Source organism: Atractosteus spatula, chromosome 14, assembly GCF_055471065.1.
Source record: "Atractosteus spatula isolate fAtrSpa1 chromosome 14, fAtrSpa1.hap1, whole genome shotgun sequence".
NCBI classification, from domain to species: domain Eukaryota; kingdom Metazoa; phylum Chordata; class Actinopteri; order Semionotiformes; family Lepisosteidae; genus Atractosteus; species Atractosteus spatula.
In genome coordinates, this window is record NC_142719.1 from 446,810 (window position 1) to 471,412 (window position 24,603).

General features: G+C 54.7%; 3 protein-coding genes across 6 annotated transcripts; 2 read left to right on the plus strand and 1 right to left on the minus strand.

The window, feature by feature from the left end:
* The first annotated feature begins 868 nt into the window (after positions 1–868).
* On the plus strand, positions 869–7,763 carry cap1 (cyclase associated actin cytoskeleton regulatory protein 1). Its single transcript, XM_088932885.1, has 13 exons — positions 869–998; positions 3,887–3,998; positions 4,167–4,264; positions 4,350–4,427; positions 4,535–4,678; positions 4,934–5,019; positions 5,211–5,316; positions 5,416–5,593; positions 5,681–5,871; positions 5,948–6,071; positions 6,247–6,329; positions 6,443–6,586; positions 6,709–7,763. Exons 2-13 carry the CDS (start codon positions 3,890–3,892, stop codon positions 6,790–6,792), a joined length of 1,425 nt encoding a protein of 474 aa, XP_088789011.1. The 5' UTR covers positions 869–998; positions 3,887–3,889; the 3' UTR covers positions 6,793–7,763.
* Positions 7,764–7,863: 100 nt separating this feature from the next.
* Positions 7,864–11,073, minus strand: ppt1 (palmitoyl-protein thioesterase 1 (ceroid-lipofuscinosis, neuronal 1, infantile)). Of its 2 annotated transcripts, XM_088932887.1 has the most exons (9): positions 10,665–11,073; positions 10,055–10,164; positions 9,721–9,848; positions 9,361–9,431; positions 9,182–9,284; positions 9,017–9,107; positions 8,791–8,889; positions 8,616–8,687; positions 7,864–8,540 (listed from the first exon to the last, which is right to left on the minus strand). In XM_088932887.1, exons 1-9 carry the CDS (start codon positions 10,780–10,782, stop codon positions 8,418–8,420), a joined length of 915 nt encoding a protein of 304 aa, XP_088789013.1. In that variant the 5' UTR covers positions 10,783–11,073; the 3' UTR covers positions 7,864–8,417. The 2 variants fall into 2 exon arrangements, with proteins under 2 accessions (XP_088789013.1, XP_088789014.1); XM_088932888.1 differs by lacking the exon at positions 8,616–8,687.
* Positions 11,074–11,095: 22 nt separating this feature from the next.
* Positions 11,096–22,879, plus strand: LOC148820325 (sialin). 3 transcript variants are annotated; one of them, XM_088932889.1, is made up of 11 exons: positions 11,096–11,270; positions 11,797–12,025; positions 12,389–12,600; positions 18,437–18,670; positions 19,025–19,199; positions 19,656–19,774; positions 19,984–20,145; positions 20,241–20,373; positions 21,451–21,598; positions 21,721–21,811; positions 22,025–22,879. In XM_088932889.1, the coding sequence occupies exons 2-11, from the start codon at positions 11,938–11,940 to the stop codon at positions 22,181–22,183; spliced, it is 1,521 nt and encodes a 506-aa protein (XP_088789015.1). In that variant the 5' UTR covers positions 11,096–11,270; positions 11,797–11,937; the 3' UTR covers positions 22,184–22,879. The 3 variants fall into 3 exon arrangements, 2 of the variants coding, with proteins under 2 accessions (XP_088789015.1, XP_088789016.1); XR_016094143.1 differs by lacking the exon at positions 21,451–21,598 and having other exon boundaries at positions 22,025–22,163; XM_088932890.1 differs by lacking the exon at positions 12,389–12,600 and having other exon boundaries at positions 11,120–11,270.
* The last annotated feature ends 1,724 nt before the right edge of the window (positions 22,880–24,603 follow it).

Genomic DNA, 24,603 nt, shown 5'->3' on the forward strand with positions numbered 1-24,603 from the left:
CGTCAGTAATCAGGGTGTTGATGTAGAGGTAAACAGTCTCCCTCCCTCTGTGCTGCCGTTTCCACGCTGAGTCACGGCTCCTAAAGTTAGAGCACAGCAGCCGCCTCCAGACCCCGACAGACAGAGGAGGAGAGAGGGCAGCTGAGCCAGGCTAACGAGACACATGTGTTTAACGAGGGAGAGCAGGAGTCCCAGGCCAGCCTGTCCCAGGGGTGCAGCCAGCAGCTCTAATATTGAGACGGCTGGGGCGGGGTCAGTAGCTCAGCTTGTGCGAAGAGGAGGCCACCGTGGCAACAGCAGAGTCCAGGACAGAGCAGCACAATCGGCAGCCATGTGCTCACTGGAGCGAGGCTGTGACGGGTTCAGGCAGGCCGATCGGAAGGAAGAGGAATTTGTTCTGGGGGGGCTCTGGACTCCCTCTGTAGCACTGTCTGAGCTGGACAGAGACAGGTCTCCCCTGGTCAGTCTGCTGTGGTCAGAGACAAGTCTCCCCTGGTCAGTCTGCTGTGGTCAGAGACAGGTCTCCCCTGGTCAGTCTGCTGTATCAGAGACAAGTCTCCCCTCTCCGGTGATGCCCTGCAGGTGTGACTATCACCCCACCCCTCCCCCACTGCAGTGCAACATGCAAACTCATATTCAAATCCAGGTGTTGTGTAATGTAAATGCCAGGCCGCCTGCTGCAGCTGTGACCACTGCGAGAACCGGCCGTGTCAGACATGATTGCACATACAGCACAGTAAGAGTGAGGGGGCTGAAAGGCGCTTGGGAAGACACACAGCACAACCGCCCCGCATAGTGCTCTAACACGCACAGCGAGCACGCAGCCAGACACAGGGGCGACTCTCTTCCTTATAAGGGCAAGAGCGGCGTAGCGCTGCCGCGGTGCCTGCTGGGAGTTCTCCAACCGGAAGAGAGACGCCGAAGGAGTGAGGGAGCGACGGGAGACTTCTGTAAAATAGCGAGACTGATTTACCCCGCAGCGAGAGGAGACTGTTTCGGTGAGCGGGGTCTGCGTGGCGGGCGGTGGGGAGCGGCTGCCCGGTGGCGGAGGGGTGTCTGGTGTTGATGCATTAGCGATCGCGCTGTTGGCGATAATGCCGAGGGTCGGTGCGCGGAGGACAGGAAGCGGGGCCGGGCCGGTGCGGTTCGGTGGCGCTTGAGACTGCGCTGAAGTCAAGCTCCGTTTGCGTTACTGCGCCGCCGGACCTCAGCCCGCAGCCCTCGGTGTTTGTGCCAGGACTCGCTCAGAGCGGGGTTCGGGGTTCGGGGTGCAAGTGGGCGTGTCGGACCCGAAGCGGAACCCTGCTTTAGTCTGCGCAGTTCGCGTCCTGCGCTGTCGCAGGCCGGTTCCGGCTCAGACAGAGCTGCAACCGGACCGGGCCGGTGTCTGCAGGCGCGCCCTCTGGCGAAGTCGGGGTGTTTTGCCAGAACGGGTCGTCCGGAGTCCATCCCTCAGGTCGGACAGCGCACGGGCTGTGGGAGAGCATATCACGCGTGGGCCGCAGCTGCTACCTGCGTGGGCTCGGGGGGCAGCCGGCCTGTGTTGGACAGTGGTCACGGTATTCAGGGACGGCGGTCGGGGAGATAAAACTCCACAGGCAGCAGCCAGCCGATAGAGCATAGCATTCACTTCCCTGTGGGCTGGAGGCCGGCTCGGACCCGTGCCAGCGTGTCCCTGAGCCAGGTCACCCAGCCTGCGGTGCTGAGTCAGAGTGGCTCGGGGCTCCTGTCGTGATCAGTGCAGTCTCGGCGCTCTTCCTGGGAATCCGAGTCGGTCGGGGGGCACGGCGAGACCTGACACCCGCAGCCCAGCACAGAGGTCCCCTTCCCAGAGAGCAGCAGGAGGGTCTTGGGGTGTCAGTGTGCACCCCAGATGGCCTTGCGGGGTGTCAGGGGGAACAGGGTGGCCCCCTGATGGTGTCGGGGGGACAGGATGACCCCAGACAGTCGCACTGAGTCTGTGTCAGAGGTGATGCCAGTCTGGCTCCCCCCCCCCGGCTGCTCACCCGCCTTCCTCTTTCTCTCGCATGCTGGTCCCAGAGAGGAGGAAGTTGACTGCACCTCTCCTCTCGAGTCGGGCTCCCTCTGATTCTCCTCGTCAGTCCTTATTAACCGGCGGGACAGACAGCTCTGACCCGGGACCCAGTCCTACAGGCCGGTCTCACTGCTTTCAACAGATTGAAGCTGCTCTTTCCGTGATTCTCTACTGTCGCCTAGACGTTTCACAGAGAAAAGGCTGTTTCAGTACAGAAGGTGACTGTTGTTCACCAAGGGAGAAGTCATCAGCTTCCCTGTGGCAGAAGAGGAGGAAGTATCACTGGTACCAGAACCACTTCATAAACACTGCTGCCTGATGGCCGGTTGGTTCTGGTCAAGTTTGTACTTGATACCAGAACAAGTGGCTTATCAATCACTGTAGAAGCAGTAAACAAATTCAAAAAGATTTATCTAGAGAATCATGACAAGAAGATGCTCTTTTACACATAGACTTGTGGGAGTCTGCAACAGGCTGTCATCTTTCACAAAACCGCCGGAGGAGGTCCTGGGATTGACTTGCATTCATGGGCAGGCGGGGCTGAGTGGCCCCTCTGATCTGTGACCCGTTTTGTGTTCTCTGATGTAAGAACCTGACTGTAGCAGAGGGTCCAGTCGAAGCACAGGCTCTCTTGCTTTCCTGTGTTGGGTCAGCAGCGCAGTGTGTCAGCAAATGAGCGAATGAGCCGCGTTGTGCAACACTGTTTCGAGAGTGTGAAATAACGGACAGTTTCTTAGCACTTCAGCCAAGAGTCTTGACTTTTACAACCAGTCTCCTGCCTGCCCAAAGACAATACAATTCTGAATAAAACAGAATTATGTCTGTATATTAATAATCGAATGAAGACAATAAGAGGCGAGTGTGTAATTTTATATTACATATTCAGTAAGGTAGTTTCTCCTAAGAACTAGCAGCCCATGTGATAGCATGGCACACTCCCCTCTCCTGCCTCTCTCTGTGTACAGGCACTGTGCTGTTTCTTCATGTGCAGTCATCATGCACATACTGATGCTTCAGACCAGATGTGGGTGATCTCTGAAGCCTGATGTCCAGCTGTCTGCTAAAGCAGAAGGGGACTGCATGGCATCTGTGTTCTGTACTGAGATTCTGTCTATTTGCTTATACAAATGCATTCAAAACATCAAGCATGAAGTCTCCAGCAGCTCCTGTTGCTTTCCATGCCCGAGTCCACAGACACAGCGGACGCTAAGCAGCGCTGGAGTGGATCAGATGGCTGAGCCCCGGGAGTCTCACCCGTCTCCCTGCCCCTGTGTGCGTCACGGCTCTGCAGCCCCCCGTCTCAGGTCGCAGGCAGGGACATCGGGACGTGTAGACTCGAACTGCTGTCGACTCTCATCAGACAAGCTCTGTGTGTGACGCCAGCAGGAGTGTAATCAGTCTGGACTGGACAATCCCATCTTAATGCCCTGACCAGCTGACACCCTGACAGAGTGGGAGGACGGGGGGCTGTTTGCCCAAGTGAGGGGGTGGTGTCCTGTTACCCCATCGTTTAGCGGGCTCAGTGTGAGATTCCCTTCTCCCGAGACTCTAATAAGTCACATTCCTCCCAGACAAGTCCCAGCCTGATCCCTGATGCCACTGCTCCCTCCTCCCTCCTCTCCCTTCCTACCTGTCTGTAATCCTGGTGCTTTGACTCCCCCTGGTGGGACTGTCTGATAGTGCACTTCCCACAACAGTCGTCTGTCCGCAGTGATTGAGGGCTGTGTGTCTCTGGGCAGTGTGGACTGTGTGTCTCTAAGCCAGTGTGTTGCTGGGCAGTGTGGGCTGTGTGCCAGTGTGCAGTGTATCAGTGCCAGTGTAACGGCCTCCTGTTGTGTTTGCACCCTGCAGGTGATGGCTGAGCTGGCGAGTCTGGTGCAGAGGCTGGAGGTGGCCGTGGGGCGCCTGGAGGCTGTGGCGGGGTCACAGGGGGACAGCCCAGGAGCCGGCGATGCCGGGGCAGGTACAGTGGGGTGTGGTGGGTGTGTCCGTCTGCGTCGTGTTGCTGTACTGCTGGGCTCTGGGACAGATATTTTGAAGTTCTGGAATGAGCTGTCTTGATGTGCTGATTGGTCTTTGTGTTTTGCGCTCGTCTTGTTAAGAATCCTGCTTTGCCTCCCTCTCTCCCCAGTCGTGCAGTTCGTGCAGGAGTTCGATGCCCTGGTGTCTGGCACTGTGGCTCAGTACTGTTCCCTCAGCCAGCAGATAGGGGGCGATGTCCAGAAACACGTGAGTCTCTCTGTGGTCGTCACCTGCCTGAGGTTCTGTGAGTCATGGCTGGAGGCCTAACAGTGCTCCTCTCCTCTTCCTCCAGGCGGAGATGATCAAGCAGGCTTTCTCTGAGCAGAGACATATCCTGGTCATAGCCTCCCGCTGCCAGAAGCCCTCTGACGTAAGTAACAGCGTTCTGCACCATCACAGCTTGTCGCCTTGTTGTTCCAGCACCGTTGGTCCCTAGCAGACAGCACAGCTGTGACCCTCTGTGCCCCCTGTCCCCAGGCTGCGCTGACCTCACTGCTGCAGCCCGTGTCCAGTGTGATCGAGCAGGTCCAGTCGTTTCGAGAGAAGAATCGCAGCAGCCCGCTGTTCAACCACCTGTCCGCGGTCAGCGAGAGCGTGCCCGCCCTGGGCTGGGTCGCCATGGTGAGGGGGCCGGGGTGGGCGGGGAGGATGGCTGCATTGTCATGGCGAAGGGCTGGGTTGCTGTGAGAGGGGGTGTGGCCTGGGGTTGTCAAGTGGGTTACAGGCAATATGAAATATTCCTCACAGCCCAGGGGCTCTGTCCTGAGGTCTTGGGTTCTGTTCCTGGTGGACAGGCACATGGCTTTCTTCCGTGAGTCTCGAGCTGTCCTGCGATCTGTCTCAGTTCCACTGACCCCGTGTCTGTCTCTGCTCAAGGCCCCCAAACCTGGCCCCTATGTGAAGGAGATGCAAGATGCTGCCATGTTCTACACCAACCGTGTCCTCAAGGACTACAAAGACAAGTCAGTCTATTTCCCTCAGCTCGCCTGTCTGCCAGCGGCTGTCGGCCCTGCTGTGTGTGTGTCTGTGGGCTCTCTCCATGTTGGCAGCCTTCCTGTGTGTGAGACAAGGGTGTGTGCGTGTGTGCTGTCTGTGTCTCTCTCTGTGTGAGTGTGTCTTGGGCTACCCTCACTCTCTGCCTGCCTGTGTCCAGGGATAAGCAACATGTGGACTGGGTGAAGGCCTACCTCTCCATCTGGACAGAGCTGCAGGCTTACATCAAGATGCATCACACCACCGGCTTGAGCTGGAGCAAAACTGTGAGTGTGTGCACGCGCGTGGCTCTCTCGCTGCGCCGTGAGTGTGCGTGTGTCTGTGCGCACGTTTGCTGACCCCCTGTCCCCCTCCCTTTCTCTCAGGGTCCTGTGGCTTCGGCCTCCTCTGCTGTTTCGCCCCCGGCTGCTGGCGGCCCCCCTCCCCCGCCCCCCGCAGGCCCGCCCCCCCCAATGGACCTGCCCCCGTCCAGCCAGGGCAGCTCGGACGCCACCCGCTCTGCCCTCTTTGCCCAGCTGAACAAGGGCTCTGACATCACCAAGGGTGAGTTCTGCCAGGCCGGGCTGGGCCCGCAGGGGCGAGCGCTCCCAGAGCCCCGCCCTCACGCTCGCTCTCTGGCCTCTCGCGCAGGCCTCAAGCACGTATCGGATGACCAGAAGACGCACAAGAACCCGTCTCTGAAGTCCCAGGGCGGTCCGATCCGCACCGGGCCCAAGCCCTTCTCCACGCCCCAGACCCGGCCCTCCGGTGCTGCCGCCGCCGCCGCCCCCCAGTGCAAACAGCTCCCCGTCCTGGAGCTCGAGGGCAAGAAGTGGCGAGTGGTAAGAGGCTTTGCCCCGCCCGCGCTGGAGCCCCTGCCCTCGGCCTGCTGTAACCCCTCTCTCTCGCGCTGCGCAGGAGAACCAGGAGGGGGCACAGGGCCTGGTGATCAGCGACACCGAGCTCAAGCAGGTGGTGTACGCCTACAAGTGCAGCAACAGCACCCTGCAGGTCAAGGGCAAGATCAACTCCATCACCGTCGGTGAGCAGAGCTGAGGCAGGAGGGGTGAGGCAGGAGCCTGAGACTGTCAGTAAGGAGGGGTGAGGCAGGGGCCTGAGGCTGTCAGTGAGGGGGGTGAGGCAGGGCTCTCACCTGTGTGCACCTGCTGCCTGTGGGCACACTAGGTGTTGAGATGTATGTGTTCTGTCTTGTGCAGATAACTGTAAGAAACTGGGCCTGGTGTTTGATGATGTCGTCGGGATTGTGGAAGTGATCAACTCCAGAGATGTGAAGATCCAGGTGACCTGTCTGACAGAACCCCCTCTCTCTGTACACCCCTACGCACGCACGCACGCACGCACGCACACCCTCTCTCTGTACACCCGTTCTCTCACACACACCTCTCTCTGCAGGTGATGGGCAAGGTGCCCACTGTCTCCATCAACAAGACGGATGGGTGCCACGTGTACCTGAGTGAGCAGTCCCTGCAGTGCGAGATCGTCAGTGCCAAGAGCTCGGAGATGAACGTGCTGGTGCCTGGGCGTGGGGGCGACTTTGTGAGTGTCTAGGGGGCCGTGGGGAGGTCAGGGCGGGGGGTCTGTGCGAGTCCGAAGGGCGATGGGGTGCTGTGTTGCACGAGGGACAGACTCCACAGCTTCTCTCTCTCCTCCTGCTGCAGACGGAGCTGCCTGTGCCGGAGCAGTTTAAGACGGTTTGGGATGGCAAGAAGCTGGTTACCACGGCAACTGAGATTGCTGGGTAGATGACATCCTTTTCTGCATCTCCCCCCAAACCGCCACCCACCCAACCAATCAGCCAATCACAGAGCAGCTGAGTTGACCTGCCATCGCCCAATCAGAGCTTCAGCTGCGCCTTCCTCCAGCCAATCCCAGAGAGGGCTTCATTCTGCTTTTGTTGTGGGTATTAACATTGGCCAATGGGACACCATTGCACTGTTTGTTTTTCAATTTTATTTTAAACGGTTTTGCCAACATTTTTCTTTGAATTGCTGAACCATTCCTGCCAAACGGGGGTGGGCAGCTGGGCTGTTTGCTCAGTCCATAGGGGTACAGGGCACCCGCACTGGCCGGGGTTACCCAGCTTGTGTCTCTGTCTTTCTCTGTGATGGACTTGTTGGTGGGGGGGGGGGGGGGCTTTCAGAAATATGCAAGGGCACCCCGAGCGTACAAGACCTTTCCATGTCGTTCACTCTGTCTCAGCATCTGTTTACAGCGATCAAAACTAATAATGATGTTTATGAATTAGGACTGGTTAGTTAATAAAGTTATAGTTATCCTGCAGGTAGGAGCTTAATTTTCACAATAAATATTTCAGCAAAATTACAAAAAAAAAATCTTTGTTTCCATTCCAGATAGTTCCTAGCATTCCCTGTTTTGTATCTTTTCCTTCGTCTCTGTTCTGCGCCTGTTTGTCGCTCCAGAGCTGCGGTTCTGTCCGAGAGGGATGGGAGCCGGGAAGAGCTCGCTCCTCCCTCCGGGGCTTCGTGTTTCGTGCGCTCGCGCTGCTGTGGGGCAGGTGTGTCGCTCCGGGTCGTGTAAGCGCAGGGCGTAACTGTCGGTCTGGGGCTCCGCCGGTCAGCCTGTCTGTCTAACCGCTGTAGCTTCGGTGTGGGTTTTCTTTCACTATGATCCAATAATATTAATCTTATTCATCAGTACTGGATGATGACATTTTTCAAAAAATAAGACGCAATAAAAATGTTCCTGGAGTTGCTGCGCCGTTTGGCCTGTCTTTGTTCTTCCTGCGCCAGCTGTCTGCCCAGACGCCACCCTGAAACCCTGCCACTGCAGAAGTAGCAAAACAAGAGACACACTGGCATTGATCAAAATTTATTTGAAGCTTAGAACACAAATACAAACCTAAACTGCGATCAGTTCATTCATTCACATTTGACTCCTGTGTTCTCCTTCCTGAGTGGAGAGTTAGTTGATTAGAGAGTGTCCAATCCGCCATGTCTGCAGCGTGTTAGTAGTCCAGGAGGGGGCAGCCTTGTCAATGCAGGTATGGCAGCAAGTGTGTGTGTGGGGGGGGTGTGCAGGTGTGCTAGCACAGGTGTGTGTGTGGGGGGGGGAGTGTGTGCGCAGGTGTGTGTGTGTGGGGGGGGAGTGTGTGCGCAGGTGTGCTAGTGCAGGTGTTTGTGGGGGGCGGGGAGTGTGTGCGCAGGTGTTTGTGGGGGGGGGGGGAGTGTGTGCAGGTGTGCTAGTGCAGGTGTTTGTGGGGGGCGGGGAGTGTGTGCAGGTGTGCTAGCGCAGGTGTGTGTGTGGGGGGGGGAGTGTGTGTGCGCAGGTGTTTGGGGGGGGGGGGAAGTGTGCGCAGGTGTGCTAGTGCAGGTGTTTGTGGGGGGGGGGAGCACTGTGTACAGGTGTGCTAGTGCAGGTATGGCAGTAGGTTTGTGTTGAACCACTCATCGGTGAACTGCAGGTGGTCTCCATCACTGGACAGGAACACCAACTTCCCTGCCTTGTCCATCTGCTGCAGCCCCAGCCGGTCCTGCAGAGAGAGAGAGCATCAGGAATGCTGGGTGAGAGAGAGACAGGAGCTCAGAGAGTGAGGCAGGGTGCTTACCTCTGTGTACAGTGCACTTTCCTGCAGAGTCTGTGTCTCCTTGGCCTGGCCAGGGCTATAGAACCCAAACCACTGTAAGAGAGAGGGGTTAAAAAGCACACTGCTCTGACTACAGCAACAGGGGTTATTATACAGTCTGCATGTGTCTGCCACTGAGAGGTCTGCCAGTTTGTACCTCAGAGTCCACAGGATCCACCATACTGTCTTTCAGGAACTTCACCATCACCAACTTGTTCAGAGACATGAGATTCTTCTTATAGGTCTCATTCACCACCTGAGAGAGACGGGGGTTAATGAGCACTGCAGCAAGCACAGGGGCTACTACACTGTGGGAGAGGGGTGGAGGGGTTAATACACCGTACAGTGTAGGAAAGGGGAGCAGGGGGGACGGACAGACTGACCCTCTCCTGGTTGATGTCGGCGAGGAAGAGGCTGTGGGTCTTGTACAGGTCCTCGTTCAGGGGGTCGTGCCAGTACTGCGCCTGGACCAGACTGAGAGAGAGACGGGTCAGTACCGCCCCTGAGCCAGACAGGAAAATGGGCCTGGCGGTTCCGCAGACACTCACTGGTTCTGCACAAGGGCGGTGTAGGCACCAGAGTTCAGCATCTTGCGGATCCAGTCGCAGATGTGAGAGCTCTCTCCCGGGCAGTGAGGGAGGCCGTACACTCCTGCCGGGGAGAGGAGGGGTGAGACGGGCCGAGTCGGGCAGGGGAGGCCGCGCTGTGGGCCTCGGGGTGCTCTTACCTTGGTGCTGACCCCCCACAGAGATGAGGTTCCTCATTGGTGGGGAGGGACATCGCTGGGCCACAGCTCTCCTGCAGGGAGAGGGAGAGAAGAGATTACAGGACCCCTGAACACCACACACACTCCCCATGAACGCCACGCTCACTCCCCCTGAACGCCATGCACACATGCCCCAAGCACCCTGCTGACACCCCCTGAATGCCATGCAGACACCCCCTGAACGCCACGCTCACTCCCCCTGAACGCCATGCACACATGCCCCAAGCACCCTGCTGACACCCCCTGAATGCCATGCAGACACCCCCTGAACGCCACGCTCATCCCCAGGCTCAGCCTGATTCCCCAGCCCCCCTCACTCACAGGAATTGACCCCCCTGCGAGAAACCCATGGCATTGTAGCCCCCCTTTAGCTGGGGGTCCCGGGACAGCTGGGCACACACCAGGGAGACCTGCGCATTGACATCCATGAAGAAGCTGTTCTCTGTGTCCTGGAGAGAGAGGAGGGATTAGCACAGGGAGAGAGGGAGAGGAGGGATTAGCACAGGGAGACCGGGAGAGAGAGGGAGAGGAGGGATTAGCACAGGGAGACCAGGAGAGAGAGGGAGAGGAGGGATTAGCACAGGAAGACCAGGAGAGAGAGAGGAGGGAGAGAAGAACAGTAGCACAAAGAGAGGGGGGGATCCCCAGGGATTACCTGGACAATGCTGTCTCCGATCTCCAGCGATAGGACATATATCCCTGGGATCTTCACTTCCACCATTTTCTTTATCGCACCCATGCTGAGGGGGTTACAGCAGCTGTCCCCTGGGGAGACAGCAGGGGTGAGGCTGTGTGGCACTGCTGGAGTGTTGCAGTGCTTTATTACGATGTTATTACAGTAACTGCAGGTTTGTAATAATGCTGGGACTGGGTATATGGCCACACTGCTGTTATAGTGGAGTCGACACGCAGATGCCCCTCTCTTGAGCCGCTCCAGAGACACCGCCACCCCCGGATTACTGCGGGGCTACATGCGGCCTAGTACCCAGCTGAGGTGACGGCACTGGCACCCCTGTATTGGTCTCAGCGGGTCCCTTATTCCGGAGAGACCACAGCACCAGCGACAGAAACAGGAAGCGAGCGGCTGTTTCAGTTAGTGCAGCCGGTGGCAACCAGGAGTCTAGAAAACCTTCCTGGGCCGGTTTTGGCGGCACGACGTCTACAGCTTTTCTTCACTGCTCCTTCGCTTTCCAGGAACTCGACACTTAACGTCCTCATCCTCATCCCCGTCATCAGCCCTAGGACACCGGCGGTACATCTCTCACCCATGCCGTGCCACAGCACCAGCGGGACCGTGGCGTTGGAGCCCCGAGCCGAGCCGAGCAGGGCAGCGAGCAGCGGTCCGGTTCCGAGGAGCAGGCGGAGGAGAGGCGAGGTTGCCATGGTGATGCTGGGCCCGTCCGGGAAGAGCGAGGACTAGACTCCACGGAAGTCTACCAAAACACGGAAGAGCGGTGACGGAGTAGCACACTGGCGCGTCTTTGCCTAGACCGCTCTCTTCAATAAATTAATTTGCGCAATCAGTGCTCTGCAGTATCACGTATCGATTTTAGATAACACTTCCCTTAAAAGCAGTTCGCTGTTCCGTTTTCTGTGTTATATTTCCTCTTATTATGGGTCCGCTCCCTTGTCACTTGTGCTTGGACCAGACGCCCCACCCCTTTCCAGTCATGTGACCAGGGGACTTTGGCAGATCATGTGACCGGGGACTTTGGCAGGTCATGTGACCGTCGATCTCCTTGTCCAAACCGCAGAACTCGGACCTGCAGTGAGCTGATCAGCTGGAAGTGATGCGGCCGTGCTTTCGGGGTACCGCAGTGTCGATCAGAGAGTGCGGACCGGATACCCCCTCACCCTGCCGCCTGTGTCCGGTAGGACTCGGGCGCCGAGCCGTGCGGGATGCCGGCGGGGAGCAGGGCAGACGTGTCCCTGTGCAGCTTGTGAATGAGCGGGAGACTTCAGTCTCCTTCCTCACTCGGTCTGTACGCGCTTTCTCACGGCCCCGGGGTCGCCGGGGGGCTGGAGCAACAGCGGACACGAGGAAACCTTCCCGCCCCCCGCTTTAGGCAACAGAGGGGACCTCGGTCACCGGGGGTCAGCTCCGGGGCCGTGCTGGACACCAGGGTGACCGGTGCGAGCCAGCTGACAGCGGTGTGTGTGTGTGTGTGTGTGTGTGTTACTGCGCTGTGAGGACCAGAGCCGAGAATCTTTCAGATGAGATGGTTCTGCTTTTGCTGTTTCGGTGGGGTGGGAGTCAGTGGAGCTCGGTGCTCTGCCTGTGGCTGTCAGCAGGCCAGGTCCTCTCCAGGTTGTAGGGCTGCCAGGCTGCAGGATGGAGGTGATAATCCGGTTCTCGAGATCTGTTCCGGAGATGTTTGTTCCTTTATTGTTCCCCAGGAGAGCCCTGGTTCCCAGTGTTAACAGCCCTGCTGGACTGTGTCAGACTGTCCGGCTCTGACCGGAGCCATTTGGCGGGAGGCCTGCAGACGATGAGTCCAGCGCCCTGCCGGGACCCCTGACCCCGCCTGGCTGGTCGCCATGGCGCTGGTCTACCGCGGCTCCGTGAACTGCAACAGCTGCGATGAGGGGGCCACGCCCCTCCTGGACAGCGAGCCGGCGGAGCCTGGTGGGTGGACTACGGGGGCTGTCCGTGTTGGCTCTGTGGGCACGGGGTCATGACGCTGCCCAGCTTGGAAAGCTGACTGTATCATTTACATCATTCACATGTACAGTACTTATTGTCTTTCTTATCACACCTGCATGTCTGCTGTCTGTGAGTGGGCTCCTGTTGTGTTAAATGTGTTGTGTCCTTTACCTGCTTGCAGAGCAGATTTCCCTCTGGGACAGTCTGGTGAGTAAAATGTACTTTGTCACACTGCATGTGAGGGTCTGCAGTAGAGCGGTCTTCCCGAGCGTTAGTGTGTTCAGAGCACATGCCAACACACCCAGGATGTGTTCGGTGCTCATTGCTCTACTGTGTGCGTTGTAGCGCCCCCTGCCTGCTGCTCCGCGCGCTGGGGCCTGGCCACCCTGATGTTCCTGGGCTTCGCTGTGGTTTACGCCCTGCGCGTCAATCTCAGCGTCGCCATGGTGGCCATGGTCAACGTGTCCTCTCTCCCGCCAAGCAACAACCAGTCTTCCAGAGAGGCGTGTCCGCCTTCCGGAGACGCCAACAGCAGCAGCTCAGAGGAGCCGCCAGGGGTGTGTGGATCTCTCTCAGTGTCTGTACAGTATCTCTCTCAGTGCATGGATCTCTTTCAGTGTATGGATCTCTCTCAGTGTCTGTACAGTATCTCTCTCAGTGTGTGGATCTCTCTCCTGTCTCAGTGTGTGGATCTCTCTCCTCTCTCGGTGTGTGGATCTCTCTCAGTGTCTGTACAGTATCTCTCTCGGTGTGTGGATCTCTCTCCTGTCTCAGTGTGTGTACAGTATCTCTCTCGGTGTGTGGATCTCTCTCCTCTCTCGGTGTGTGGATCTCTCTCCTCTCTCGGTGTGTGGATCTCTCTCCTCTCTCGGTGTGTGGATCTCTCTCCTCTCAATTCAATTCAAGGTGCTTTATTAGCATGACCGATGGGTACAATCAGTGTTGCCAAAGCAAATGAAAGTAATGATATTTACATGAAACAAAACAAAAATAGAAGTAAAATAAAATCTACAGACATATTACAGACATTTACAACAAAGACATATTATACAATATTGACATATTCTGTAGGCGGCTGGAGCATTATTGGGAGACAGACTCACTGTTCCTCAGGCTGTGACAGGAGATCACATACTGGGCTGCCAGTTCAACTGAGTTCCCTCCTCCCTCTCCCAGTAGGATTGGGACCCGTTGTGATTCTGGCAGGTGTGGGAACTCTGGGATTAGATTTCTGAATTTCGGGAAGAATGTTTCTCTAATCCCAGAGTATCTGTCACAGTGCAGTAGGAAGTGCACCTCTGTCTCTATTTCTCCCCGCTGGCAGTGGGAGCACAGCCTGTCCTCTCTGGACAGCCAGGTCTGCCTGTGTCGCCCAGTTTCTATGGCCAGGTTGTGGTCACTGAGCCTGTACTTCGTCAGGGTCTGTTTCTGTTTGTTATTTTTTATTTTGGTCAAATATTCAGCTAGTGTGTATTGTCTGTTTAAGGTTCTGTAACATTCCAGTTTATGTTGTGTCTGTGTGTGTGTGTCCCAGTGTGTGAGATATTGCTGTTTGATCTGTGCTGTGATGTGGTTGAGTCTGGGTTGTGGTGCTCTAGCAGTGCTGTCCTGAGGCTGGTTAGTGTCGGTGTGGCTCAGGTCGGTGAGCCTCAGGACCAGCTGGCTCAGGGGGCTCTGTTTTGGGCTCAGCTCTTGGCTCAGCAGGGCTTTGTGGTGGTAGGAATTTTGGTCACTGTTTTTTAGGTGTAGCCAATACTTGAATATTCTTTTCTGTATGTTTATCAATAGTGGGTACTGGCCTAATTCGGCCCTGCACCCGTTGTTAGGAGTTCTTCTCTGCACACGGAGGATGTTTCTACAGATCTCCATGTGCAGAGTTTCTGTGGGGTGTTTGTCCCATTGGGTGTAATCCTGGTCTGTGAGGGGACCCCACACTTCACTGCCGTATAGGGCAATGGGTTGGATTACACTTTCAAGTATTTGGAGCCAGATTCTTGTTGGTGGGTTGATGTTGAAGAGCCTCTTTCTTATTGCGTAGAAAGCCCTGAGTGCCTTCTCCCTCAGTGCCTTCACTGCCAGGTCAAAACTCCCGGAAGAGCTGATGGTGAGACCGAGATATGTGTAGCTGGATGTGTGCTCCAATGTGTTGTTGTTCAGTGTGAATTTGTACCTGTTTCCCTGAGGTCTGGCTTTCTTCTGGAAAACCATAACTCTGGTCTTGTCCAGATTGACTGTCAGTGCCCAGGTCTGACAGTACTGCTCCAGCAGTGCCAGGTTCTGCTGCAGCCCCTGTTCTGTGGGCGACAGCAGGACCAGGTCATCTGCGTAGAGCAGGAACTTGATTTCTGTGTCGTGTAGTGTGAGACCAGGAGCTGCAGACTGCTCCAACATTCCTGCTAATTCGTTGATATAGATATTGAACAGTGTTGGGCTCAGGCTGCAGCCCTGTCTCACCCCGCGGCCTTGGGTGAAGAATTTAGTCCTTTTGTTTCCAATTTTCACTGCACATTTGCTCTCTGAATACATTGATTTAATTATGTCGTACACTTTGCCCCCTATGCCGCTTTGGAGTAGTTTATAAAACAATCTCTCATGCCAAATCGAGTCAAATGCTTTTTTGAAATCGACAAAGCAGGCAAAAATTTTTCCTTTGTGTTTTTGGTGGACGTGTTTGTCTATCAGTGTGTGCAGGGTGTAAATGTGATCAGATGTGCGGTGATCTGGCAAGAAGCCAATCTGACTTTTACTCAGGACATTGTGTTCGGTAAGGAAGGCCAGTATTCGTGTATTCAGGATACTGCAGAATACCTTCCCCAGGTTACTGTTCACACAGATGCCCCGGTAGTTGCTGGGATCGAGTTTATCTCCACTCTTATAGATGGGCGTGATCAGTCCTTGGTTCCAGGCCTCGGGGAAACATCCAGCTGTCATGATGAGATTGAGGAGTTTGAGCAGGGCTTGTTGCAACTTTGGGCTGCTGTGTCTCAGCATCTCATTTATGACACCATCATGGCCACAGGCTTTGCGTGGTCTGAGGGCCTGGAGTTTGTCCAGTAGCTCCTGCTCAGTGATTGGGGAGTCTAAGGGGTTTTGGTTGTCTTTGATAGCCAATTCCAAAATTTTGAGTTTTTCATAAATGGTGTTTTGGTCTGATTGATTTGTATTTGGGAGCTTTTCATACAGACTTTCAAAGTATGTTTGCCAGATTGTTCCATTTTGGATGGCCAATTCTTCTGGTTTTGATTTGTTTAAGTTGTTCCACTTCTCCCAGAAACAGTTCTGATTTAGTGACTCCTCAATTTCTGCAAGTTGTTTGTCTATGTATGTGTTTCTTTTCTTTTTCAGCGTGTGTTTGTAAAGTTTTACCATGTCACAGTACCTGAGTCGCAGATCTGTGTTGTGTGGTTGTCTGTGTTTTTCATTTGAGACTTTTCGTAGTGCATTTCTGATGTTTTTGCACTCCGTATCAAACCACTTTTCTTTTGCTTTTGTTTTTTGGTAGTTTTTTGATTTAGTTGTTTTTAGCTTAGATTTTGATGCTAGTTTGTGGAATAGGTGATTTAGTTTTTGTGTGGCCAAGTTGATGCCTAATTTGTTGGTTTGATACGGAGTGTTTAGGAATGTGTCCATCAGTGTCTGAGTTTCGTCATCGCCCAGTGCAGTTTGGTATCTGTCCAGGCTGTCTGTGTCCCATCTGTACGCCTGGTTGAGGTCATACAGCTGGCTGGGCTGTGTCCGTGTGTCTCTGTACTGGTGTGCTCTCTTCATGTAGAGTGTGATCTGGCTGTGGTCGGAGAGGGGAGTTTGTGGCCTGACAGTGAAGGCACTGATACAGGAGGGGTCCAGGTCGGTGATGGCGTAGTCCACCACACTGCTACCCAGAGCTGAGCTGTAGGTGAACCTGCCTAGAGAGTCCCCTCTAGTCCTGCCGTTGACGATGTACAGGCCCAGCCCTTGACAGAGCTGCAGCAGCTCGCGCCCGGTGCTGTTGACCGTAGTGTCATGGCTGCACCTGTGTGTGGATCTCTCTCCTGTCTCAGTGTGTGGATCTCTCTTCTGTCTCAGTGTGTGTAGTGGATCTCTCTCCAGTCTCAGTGTGTGTACAGTATCTCTCTCAGTGTGTGGATCTCTCCCAGTGTCTGTACAGTATCTCTCTCGGTGTGTGGATCTCTCTCCTCTCTCGGTGTGTGGATCTCTCTCAGTGTCTGTACAGTATCTCTCTCGGTGTGTGGATCTCTCTCCTGTCTCAGTGTGTGGATCTCTCTCCTGTCTCTGTGTCTGTACAGTATCTCTCTCAGTGTGTGGATCTCTCTCCTGTCTCAGTGTCTGTACAGCATCTCTCTCAGTGTCTGTACAGTATCTCTCTCAGTGTGTGGATCTCTCTCCTGTCTCAGTGTGTGGATCTCTCTCCTGTCTCAGTGTGTGGATCTCTCTCAGTGTCTGTACAGTATCTCTCTCGGTGTGTGGATCTCTCTCCTGTCTCAGTGTGTGGATCTCTCTCCTGTCTCTGTGTCTGTACAGTATCTCTCTCAGTGTGTGGATCTCTCTCCTGTCTCAGTGTCTGTACAGCATCTCTCTCAGTGTCTGTACAGTATCTCTCTCAGTGTGTGGATCTCTCTCCTGTCTCAGTGTGTGGATCTCTCTCCTGTCTCAGTGTGTGGATCTCTCTCAGTGTCTGTACAGTATCTCTCTCGGTGTGTGGATCTCTCTCCTGTCTCAGTGTGTGGATCTCTCTCCTGTCTCTGTGTCTGTACAGTATCTCTCTCAGTGTGTGGATCTCTCTCCTGTCTCAGTGTCTGTACAGCATCTCTCTCAGTGTCTGTACAGTATCTCTCTCAGTGTGTGGATCTCTCTCCTGTCTCAGTGTGTGGATCTCTCTCCTGTCTCAGTGTGTGGATCTCTCTCAGTGTCTGTACAGTATCTCTCTCGGTGTGTGGATCTCTCTCCTGTCTCAGTGTGTGGATCTCTCTCCTGTCTCAGTGTGTGTACAGTATCTCTCTCGGTGTGTGGATCTCTCTCCTCTCTCGGTGTGTGGATCTCTCTCCTCTCTCGGTGTGTGGATCTCTCTCCTCTCTCGGTGTGTGGATCTCTCTCCTGTCTCAGTGTGTGGATCTCTCTCCTGTCTCAGTGTGTGGATCTCTCTCCAGTCTCAGTGTGTGTACAGTATCTCTCTCAGTGTGTGGATCTCTCCCAGTGTCTGTACAGTATCTCTCTCGGTGTGTGGATCTCTCTCCTCTCTCGGTGTGTGGATCTCTCTCAGTGTCTGTACAGTATCTCTCTCAGTGCATGGATCTCTTTCAGTGTATGGATCTCTCTCAGTGTCTGTACAGTATCTCTCTCGGTGTGTGGATCTCTCTCCTGTCTCAGTGTGTGGATCTCTCTCCTGTCTCAGTGTCTGTACAGCATCTCTCTCAGTGTCTGTACAGTATCTCTCTCAGTGTGTGGATCTCTCTCCTGTCTCAGTGTGTGGATCTCTCTCCTGTCTCAGTGTGTGGATCTCTCTCAGTGTCTGTACAGTATCTCTCTCGGTGTGTGGATCTCTCTCCTGTCTCAGTGTGTGGATCTCTCTCCTGTCTCAGTGTGTGTACAGTATCTCTCTCGGTGTGTGGATCTCTCTCCTCTCTCGGTGTGTGGATCTCTCTCCTCTCTCGGTGTGTGGATCTCTCTCCTCTCTCGGTGTGTGGATCTCTCTCCTCTCTCGGTGTGTGGATCTCTCTCCTGTCTCAGTGTGTGGATCTCTCTTCTGTCTCAGTGTGTGTAGTGGATCTCTCTCCAGTCTCAGTGTGTGTACAGTATCTCTCTCAGTGTGTGGATCTCTCCCAGTGTCTGTACAGTATCTCTCTCGGTGTGTGGATCTCTCTCCTCTCTCGGTGTGTGGATCTCTCTCAGTGTCTGTACAGTATCTCTCTCAGTGTGTGGATCTCTCTCCTGTCTCAGTGTCTGTACAGCATCTCTCTCAGTGTCTGTACAGTATCTCTCTCAGTGTGTGGATCTCTCTCCTGTCTCAGTGTGTGGATCTCTCTCCTGTCTCAGTGTGTGGATCTCTCTCAGTGTCTGTACAGTATCTCTCTCAGTGTGTGGATCTCTCTCCTGTCTCAGTGTGTGTACAGTATCTCTCTAAGTGTGTGGATCTCTCCCAGTGTCTGTACAGTATCTCTCTCGGTGTGTGGATCTCTCTCCTGTCTCAGTGTGTGGATCTCTCTCCTGTCTCTGTGTGGATCTCTCTCCTCTCTCAGTGTCTGTACAGTATCTCTCAGTGCATGGATCTCTTTCAGTGTTGTGGATCTCTCTCCTCTCTCAGTGTCTGTCCAGGATCTCAGTGTGTGGATCGCTCCCTCTTCCTCTCTCAGGCCTGTACAGTACCTCTCATGTACTCCTCCTCCTCTCTCCCAGGTACCTCGGTTCCTCTGGGACTCTGCCACTCAGGGGCTGCTGCTGGGCGCTTTCTTCATTGGCTACATCCTGACCCAGATCCCTGGGGGTTACCTGTCTGGCCACCTGGGGGGTCGCTGGTTCCTGGGAGGGGGTGTGCTGGGCACTGCTGTCCTCACCCTCCTCACCCCTCTTGCTGCCCAGATGGGGGTCCCCTGGCTGTTTGCACTGCGAGCGCTGGAGGGCTTCGGAGAGGTAAGGGGTGAGGGAGAGAGAGGGGGGTATCAAGGAGAAGAGAGGGGGCAGTGTGGGTCCAGCGGTCCTGCTGGGACACTGACCAGTCCGGTTCAAGGAGAAGAGAGGGGGCAGGAGTCTCTGTGTGGGTCCAGTTGTCCTGCCGGGACACTGACCGGTCTGGTTCAAGGAGAAGAGAGGGGGCAGGAGTCTCTGTGTGGGTCCAGTTGTCCTGCTGGGACACTGACCGGTCCTTTTCAAGGAGAAGAGAGGGGGCAGGAGTCTCTGTGTGGGTCCAGTTGTCCTACCGGGACACTGACCGGTCCTGTCCAGTGGCTGGCTCTCTGTAGTGACGTGCCGTCTCTCTGTCCGCAGGGTGTGACTTTCCCTGCCATGATGGCGATGTGGGCCTGCTGGGCACCACCCCTGGAGAGGTCGCGACTCATTTCCTTCTCGGGCGCCGGGTCCAATTTTGGTGCCTTTGTAGCTCTGCCCCTGACCGGCTTCATCTGTCGCACTCTGGGCTGGCCAGCTGTCTTCTACTGCTTTGGTGAGGAGTACACACTGACCCTGAACCTGGTACTGTCCTTGTCCCTGCCAGGCAGTGATGTTTATATTGGCAAGGAAGAGAAGTGGAGAATTCGGGAGTCCGCCTCTAGAACAGAGGACAGATGAATTGTTCCTCGGGGGAGAAGAGGAGCTGAAGATCTTTTGGGAACTAATACTTCTGTGAAGGACTGGTTTTAGGGACCGACCAGGCGCCACCTGCACATCCTAGGAGCCGAGAGCGGTTCCGCAAGCTGACAGTGACAGATCCGGAAACGCAAGCTCCTGATCTGGCGAAGTGCTGGCTCTGGGTTACATGCTGGGGCCTCAGGTGTGGCAGTCACCACACTGGAGCTGACCCTTGACCCCCAACCCCTGACCCACTGCAACTCACACTGACACTCTTGACACTGCATGAGCCCATTTGTGGTCTCTGTGTTAACCTGTGCTTCCCCTCCAGGTGGCGCCGGCTGTCTGTGGGCCGTGTTCTGGTTCCTCTTGGTATCAGATGACCCTCGGTCTCACCGGCGAATCAGCGAGCAGGAGAGGGATTACATCACTCGAACCATCGGCACAGAGGTCACTGCTCTGGCTTTGTCTGTCTCTTCTGAGTCTGTCTGTTCTGACCCCCCAGTTTCTCTCTCTCTCTCTCTCTCTCTCTCTCTCTCTCTCTAACCACTAGCTCTGTGCTAGTCTGTCTCTCTCTCTCTCTGTAACCACTAGCTCTGTACCAGTCTCTCTCTCTGTCACTCTGTGGGCTCACCCCCTCCCCCTTGCCCCTCTCTCAGGGTGGGTCCCACGGCTGGTCAGTGCCCCTGGTGCCCATGCTGCTCTCCCTGCCCCTGTGGTCCATCATCATCGCCCAGATCTGTGCCAACTGGTCCTACTACACCCTGCTGACCTCCCTGCCCACCTACATGGACACCATCCTGCGCTTCAACATCGGGGAGGTGAGGGGGGGTGCGGCCGCGCAGTGGGGCTGGCAGCCGGGGTCAGGGGGTCAGTGTCGGGGAGTCACTGCGTCTCTCTCCCTCTCTCTGGGCAGAACGGGTTCCTGTCCGCTCTGCCCTACCTGGGCGCCTGGCTGTCGGCGGTGCTGTCCGGGGTGCTGGCTGACTGCCTCCTGGAGAGGGCGCTGCTGAGCACCACTGCTGTGCGCAAGATCTTCACCCTGACAGGTAGGAGCAGGGGCAGAGGAAGTCCATCTCACCCCCCTTCCCCCCAGGCCAGGGGAGAAGGAAGGCGAGAAGTGGTTTGGATTAGGGGTTAGGGATCCTTTTTACTGTGAAACTGCCTAAGTGCTAAAGCGCTGCTTGTGTGATACCAGTTGTGTCCACCAGATGTCAGCCTTACACAGCTGTAACGTGAGTGTCATTTCAATTCAAGAAGCTTTACTGTCAAGACCAATGAATTTCCGTGTTGCCAAAGCACATACAATTAACACAACATCTACTGACCTTTACAATACAGACACATCATAATACATTTACATACTTATTTATGGAGTATTAAGAGACAGGCTCACTGCTCCTCTGTGACAGCAGATCACTGGGCTGCCAGTTCAACTGAGTTCCCTCCTCCCTCTCCCAGTAGGATTGGAACCCCTTATGATTCTGGCAGGTGTGGGAACTCTGGGATTAGATTCCTGAATTTAGGGAAGAATGTTTCTCTAATCCCAGGATGTCTGTCACAGTGCAGTAGGAAGTGCACCTCTGTCTCTGTTTCTCCCTGCTGGCAGTGGGAGCACAGCCTGTCCTCTCTGGGCAGCCAGGTCTGCCTGTGTCCAGTCTCTATGGCCAGGCTGTGGTCATTCTGCGTCTCTCTCTACCTTCAGCTCCTCTTCTGTCTCCTTTCTCCCATTCCTCTATCCCTCATTTCCACTGTCATTGTATTGCACTGGGTTTAAACTCCTCTCTCTGTGTCAGTATTAGTGCACACTCACACTGTAGATCACTTTATTGGCTGTATACAATTTCTTGTATTATGGATTTGTCTTTTTGCATACCCCAGCTTGCTCTGAGACACACAGACAGGGAGAGAAACTGGGGGTCAGAGCGCAGGGTCAGACATTTATATGGCACCCCTGGAGCAGCTGGGGTTAAGGGCCTTGCTCAGGGGCCCAATGGAGTAGGATTCCTCTGCCAGCCGCAGGATTTGAACCGGCAACCTTCCAGCCACAGGCGCAGATCCTGAGCCACAGAGCCACCGCTCTGCCCCTCTCTCTCTGTAGTGTGTGAACCCTGCTCTCTCCTCAGGGATGTTGCTCCCGGCGGTGTTCCTGGTGGCTGTGGGGTTTATCGGCTGTAACAGCATGGCGGCAGTGATCTTCCTCACCTTGTCCTCCAGCCTGGGAGGGAGCAGCTCAGCCGGAGTCTACATCAACCAGATCGACATCGCGCCTCGGTCTGCTCCCCCCAGTACCCCGTCTCTCCCTCCCTTTTCCAGCTTTGACCATGGAAATCTTTGCCTCCAAAGATCAAAATCTTTGATAAAAATTAAAAAATAAACCTTTCTTTTTCTCTCAGATATGCAGGAGTGTTGTTAGGAATTACAAACACCTTTGGGACAATTCCTGGGATCGTGGCACCCATTGTGGTGGGGTATCTGACTACGGAGGTAACCATTGTCTTCTTGCTGACCTCACACTGAATCACGCAGACGTCATGCTGACCTCACACTGAATCACGCGGACCTCACGCGGACCTCACGCGGACCTCACGCGGACCTCACGCTGACCTCACGCTGACCTCACACTGACCTCACGCTGACCTCATGCTGGCCCTCGATGCCCTGCTTGAGGCTGAAGTCCCTCTCTCACCCCTCTCTCAGCGTTCACTCGCGGGGTGGAGAGAAGTGTTCTACCTCTCGGCCGCGATCAACGCTGCAGGAGCTCTGATCTTCTCGGCGTTCGGCAGCGGGAAGATTCAGAAGTGGGCGCTGGACACACGCGGACAGACACCAGGAGGCTCACCCGCGGAGCAAGACTGACGGGCCCCAGGCTGGCGGGAGGGGAGGCAGGGTCCTCGAGTTCGAATCCAGCACTAGGCTGTGATTCCACACAGACTGTATCGCTCTGCTTCTAGTTCTGTCTGACATATTATAACTTATCAAGACCTGGACCTCCTTCTCCCTGGTCAGCCAGACAACCAGACTCCCTGTCTGGGCAGGGGAGCGTCTGCCTTTAGCCCATGGACACAGCAGCACTGGAAACAGGGGTCTTAATCAGGCCTCTTTTTAAAATAATTGCAAATTTAAAATCAATTTTTCATTCTGATTTACCCATGTAGTTAGATAGCGCTTGTCCCTACAGTGCTAAACCGCAGTGAGAGAGAGCTGGTGGTAATTTACAAGAACCTGTGGGAAACCTTAGCAGAATTATTACTGTGATAAACACACTGTCCTCCTGCGGCACAGCGCCTCCTATAGGGCAGGCAAGCTCCACCCGGTCTCGCCATACCAGAGATCCAAAGGCCTTCTCCGGGTGTCAGCAACACAGAAATGAAGTTCAAGATGCAGATTTTATAACTTTTCTGCTTCAGTGAAGTGAAGACGTCAGGGGAACATTGCTAGTCAGAGATAGAAGAGCACACAGAGCCTGTCTGGAGTCACTGGGAGGGGATGATTTTGTGTTTATTAATTAGCACTGTAATTAACTGGTCATGCCAATAAAGCTCTTTGAATTTCTATTGAGAGAGAGTCCTCTTCCTCACTACTGGTGCAATGGAGTTTAGTGTCAGTGGGGCCGGTGTTTTTATTAGGGAGATTAGTTTACACATTATTTTAATTATTATATAAAGATATTCAGAATTTGCACTTCAAATATTTCTCTAAATAACTTTTTAAATAACATTCTGAAAAGGCACTTTAACCTTCGCAGCAACAGACGCTGTCCAGACAGGCTGGGGGTGTCGAGCCTGGGAGACGCGGGTTCGAGGCGCGGAGCCCTGCCTGTCCTGGCTGGTCTGGAGGCCAGGCTCCTGAGGCCGAGCTCTCCAAGGCTCTCAGATGCCAGCCAGGCTCCTGGATGGCTTGTGGCACTAAAGGGCACCGTAGCACTGTTGCCATTTTCTGTCCAAAGGAACAAGTGAAGGTTTGGCTGTGGAGTCTTCTTTGGGCGTGAGAAAGAGAGGGAAGTATAATCCTCTCATGATTTCCTCTCTTTCCACAGGTTCCACAGCCAAAACGTTGTTTCTTTTCTTCTCTTCTCAGCAGGAATAAACCTTTACTTGTTCCTTTGCAGCCCACGCATGTTGACGCAGCTCCCCACCTGAACTCCTTCATGCACAATGTGTGTTGGTTCCTGGGAACTTCTGGTGTTCTTCTGTGACTTGATTGTCTCTGTATCACAGCCTTTAACTCTTCACACTTGTTTCCTGTGTCCTCTGTGCTGTTGTGACTTACTATTCCTCTCCTCTCCTCTCCTTCACTCTCCGCTCTGTCACAGACCAACCAGCTGTCCTGGGTTGAGCTGTATTTGCACTAGTTTCTGTACTGTGTGCTTGTGTTAGCTCTGTAGCTTGGGCCCTTGTGCTGTACAGTGTTGCTCTACAGCTCAGACTCTGTGCTGTACAGGGTTATTCTACAGCTCAGACTCTGTGCTATACAGTGTTGCTCTACAGCTCAGACTATGTGCTGTACAGTGTTGTTCTACAGCTCAGACTCTGTGCTGTACAGCGTTTTTCTACAGCTCAGACTCTGTGCTGTACAGGGTTATTCTACAGCTCAGACTCTGTGCTGTACAGTGTTGCTCTACAGCTCAGACTGTGCTGTACAGTGTTATTCTACAGCTCAGACTCTTTGGTGTCAGCAAACCTGTTTGTCAGTCCAGGTCTCTCTAAAACTGGAATTTCGGGAGAGGCTGTAGGATGCAGCCTCAGGCACACAGACGCACACTGGGACACACTGGGGCACACAGACCCACACTGGAGCACACAGACACACACTGGGGCACACTGGGACACACAGACCCGCACTGGGGCACACTGGGACACAGTGGGACACACTGGGACATGCTCCTGCTGAGGCCAGTTCCCAGACAGAATTTATTAGTTTCTGACAAATTGTTTTCTCAAAATATCCTGACTTTTAAGAACCGCTCATCTGTACCTGCTGCTGCACAGCTCTCTGGGGCTCCTCAGGAAGACCAGGCTGGAGGAGCAGGATTCAGGGAATACCAGGGGAGACGTGTCTGAGGTCACTGCAGGCAGAGCTGCTCCACCCCTCAGGCTTGAGACCCTGCTGGCTTTGCGCCGGACACGAGAAAAGTGGACAAGACTCCATCTGCACCTGCTGGGGGCAAGCAAGCTCTGAGGAGCAACGCAGTCGCAGAGCTGCCAGTGACAGAGCCTGAACAGTCTCGCTCAATAAATCACATTCACAAGGGACAACAGACACAGCGCCCTGATTCC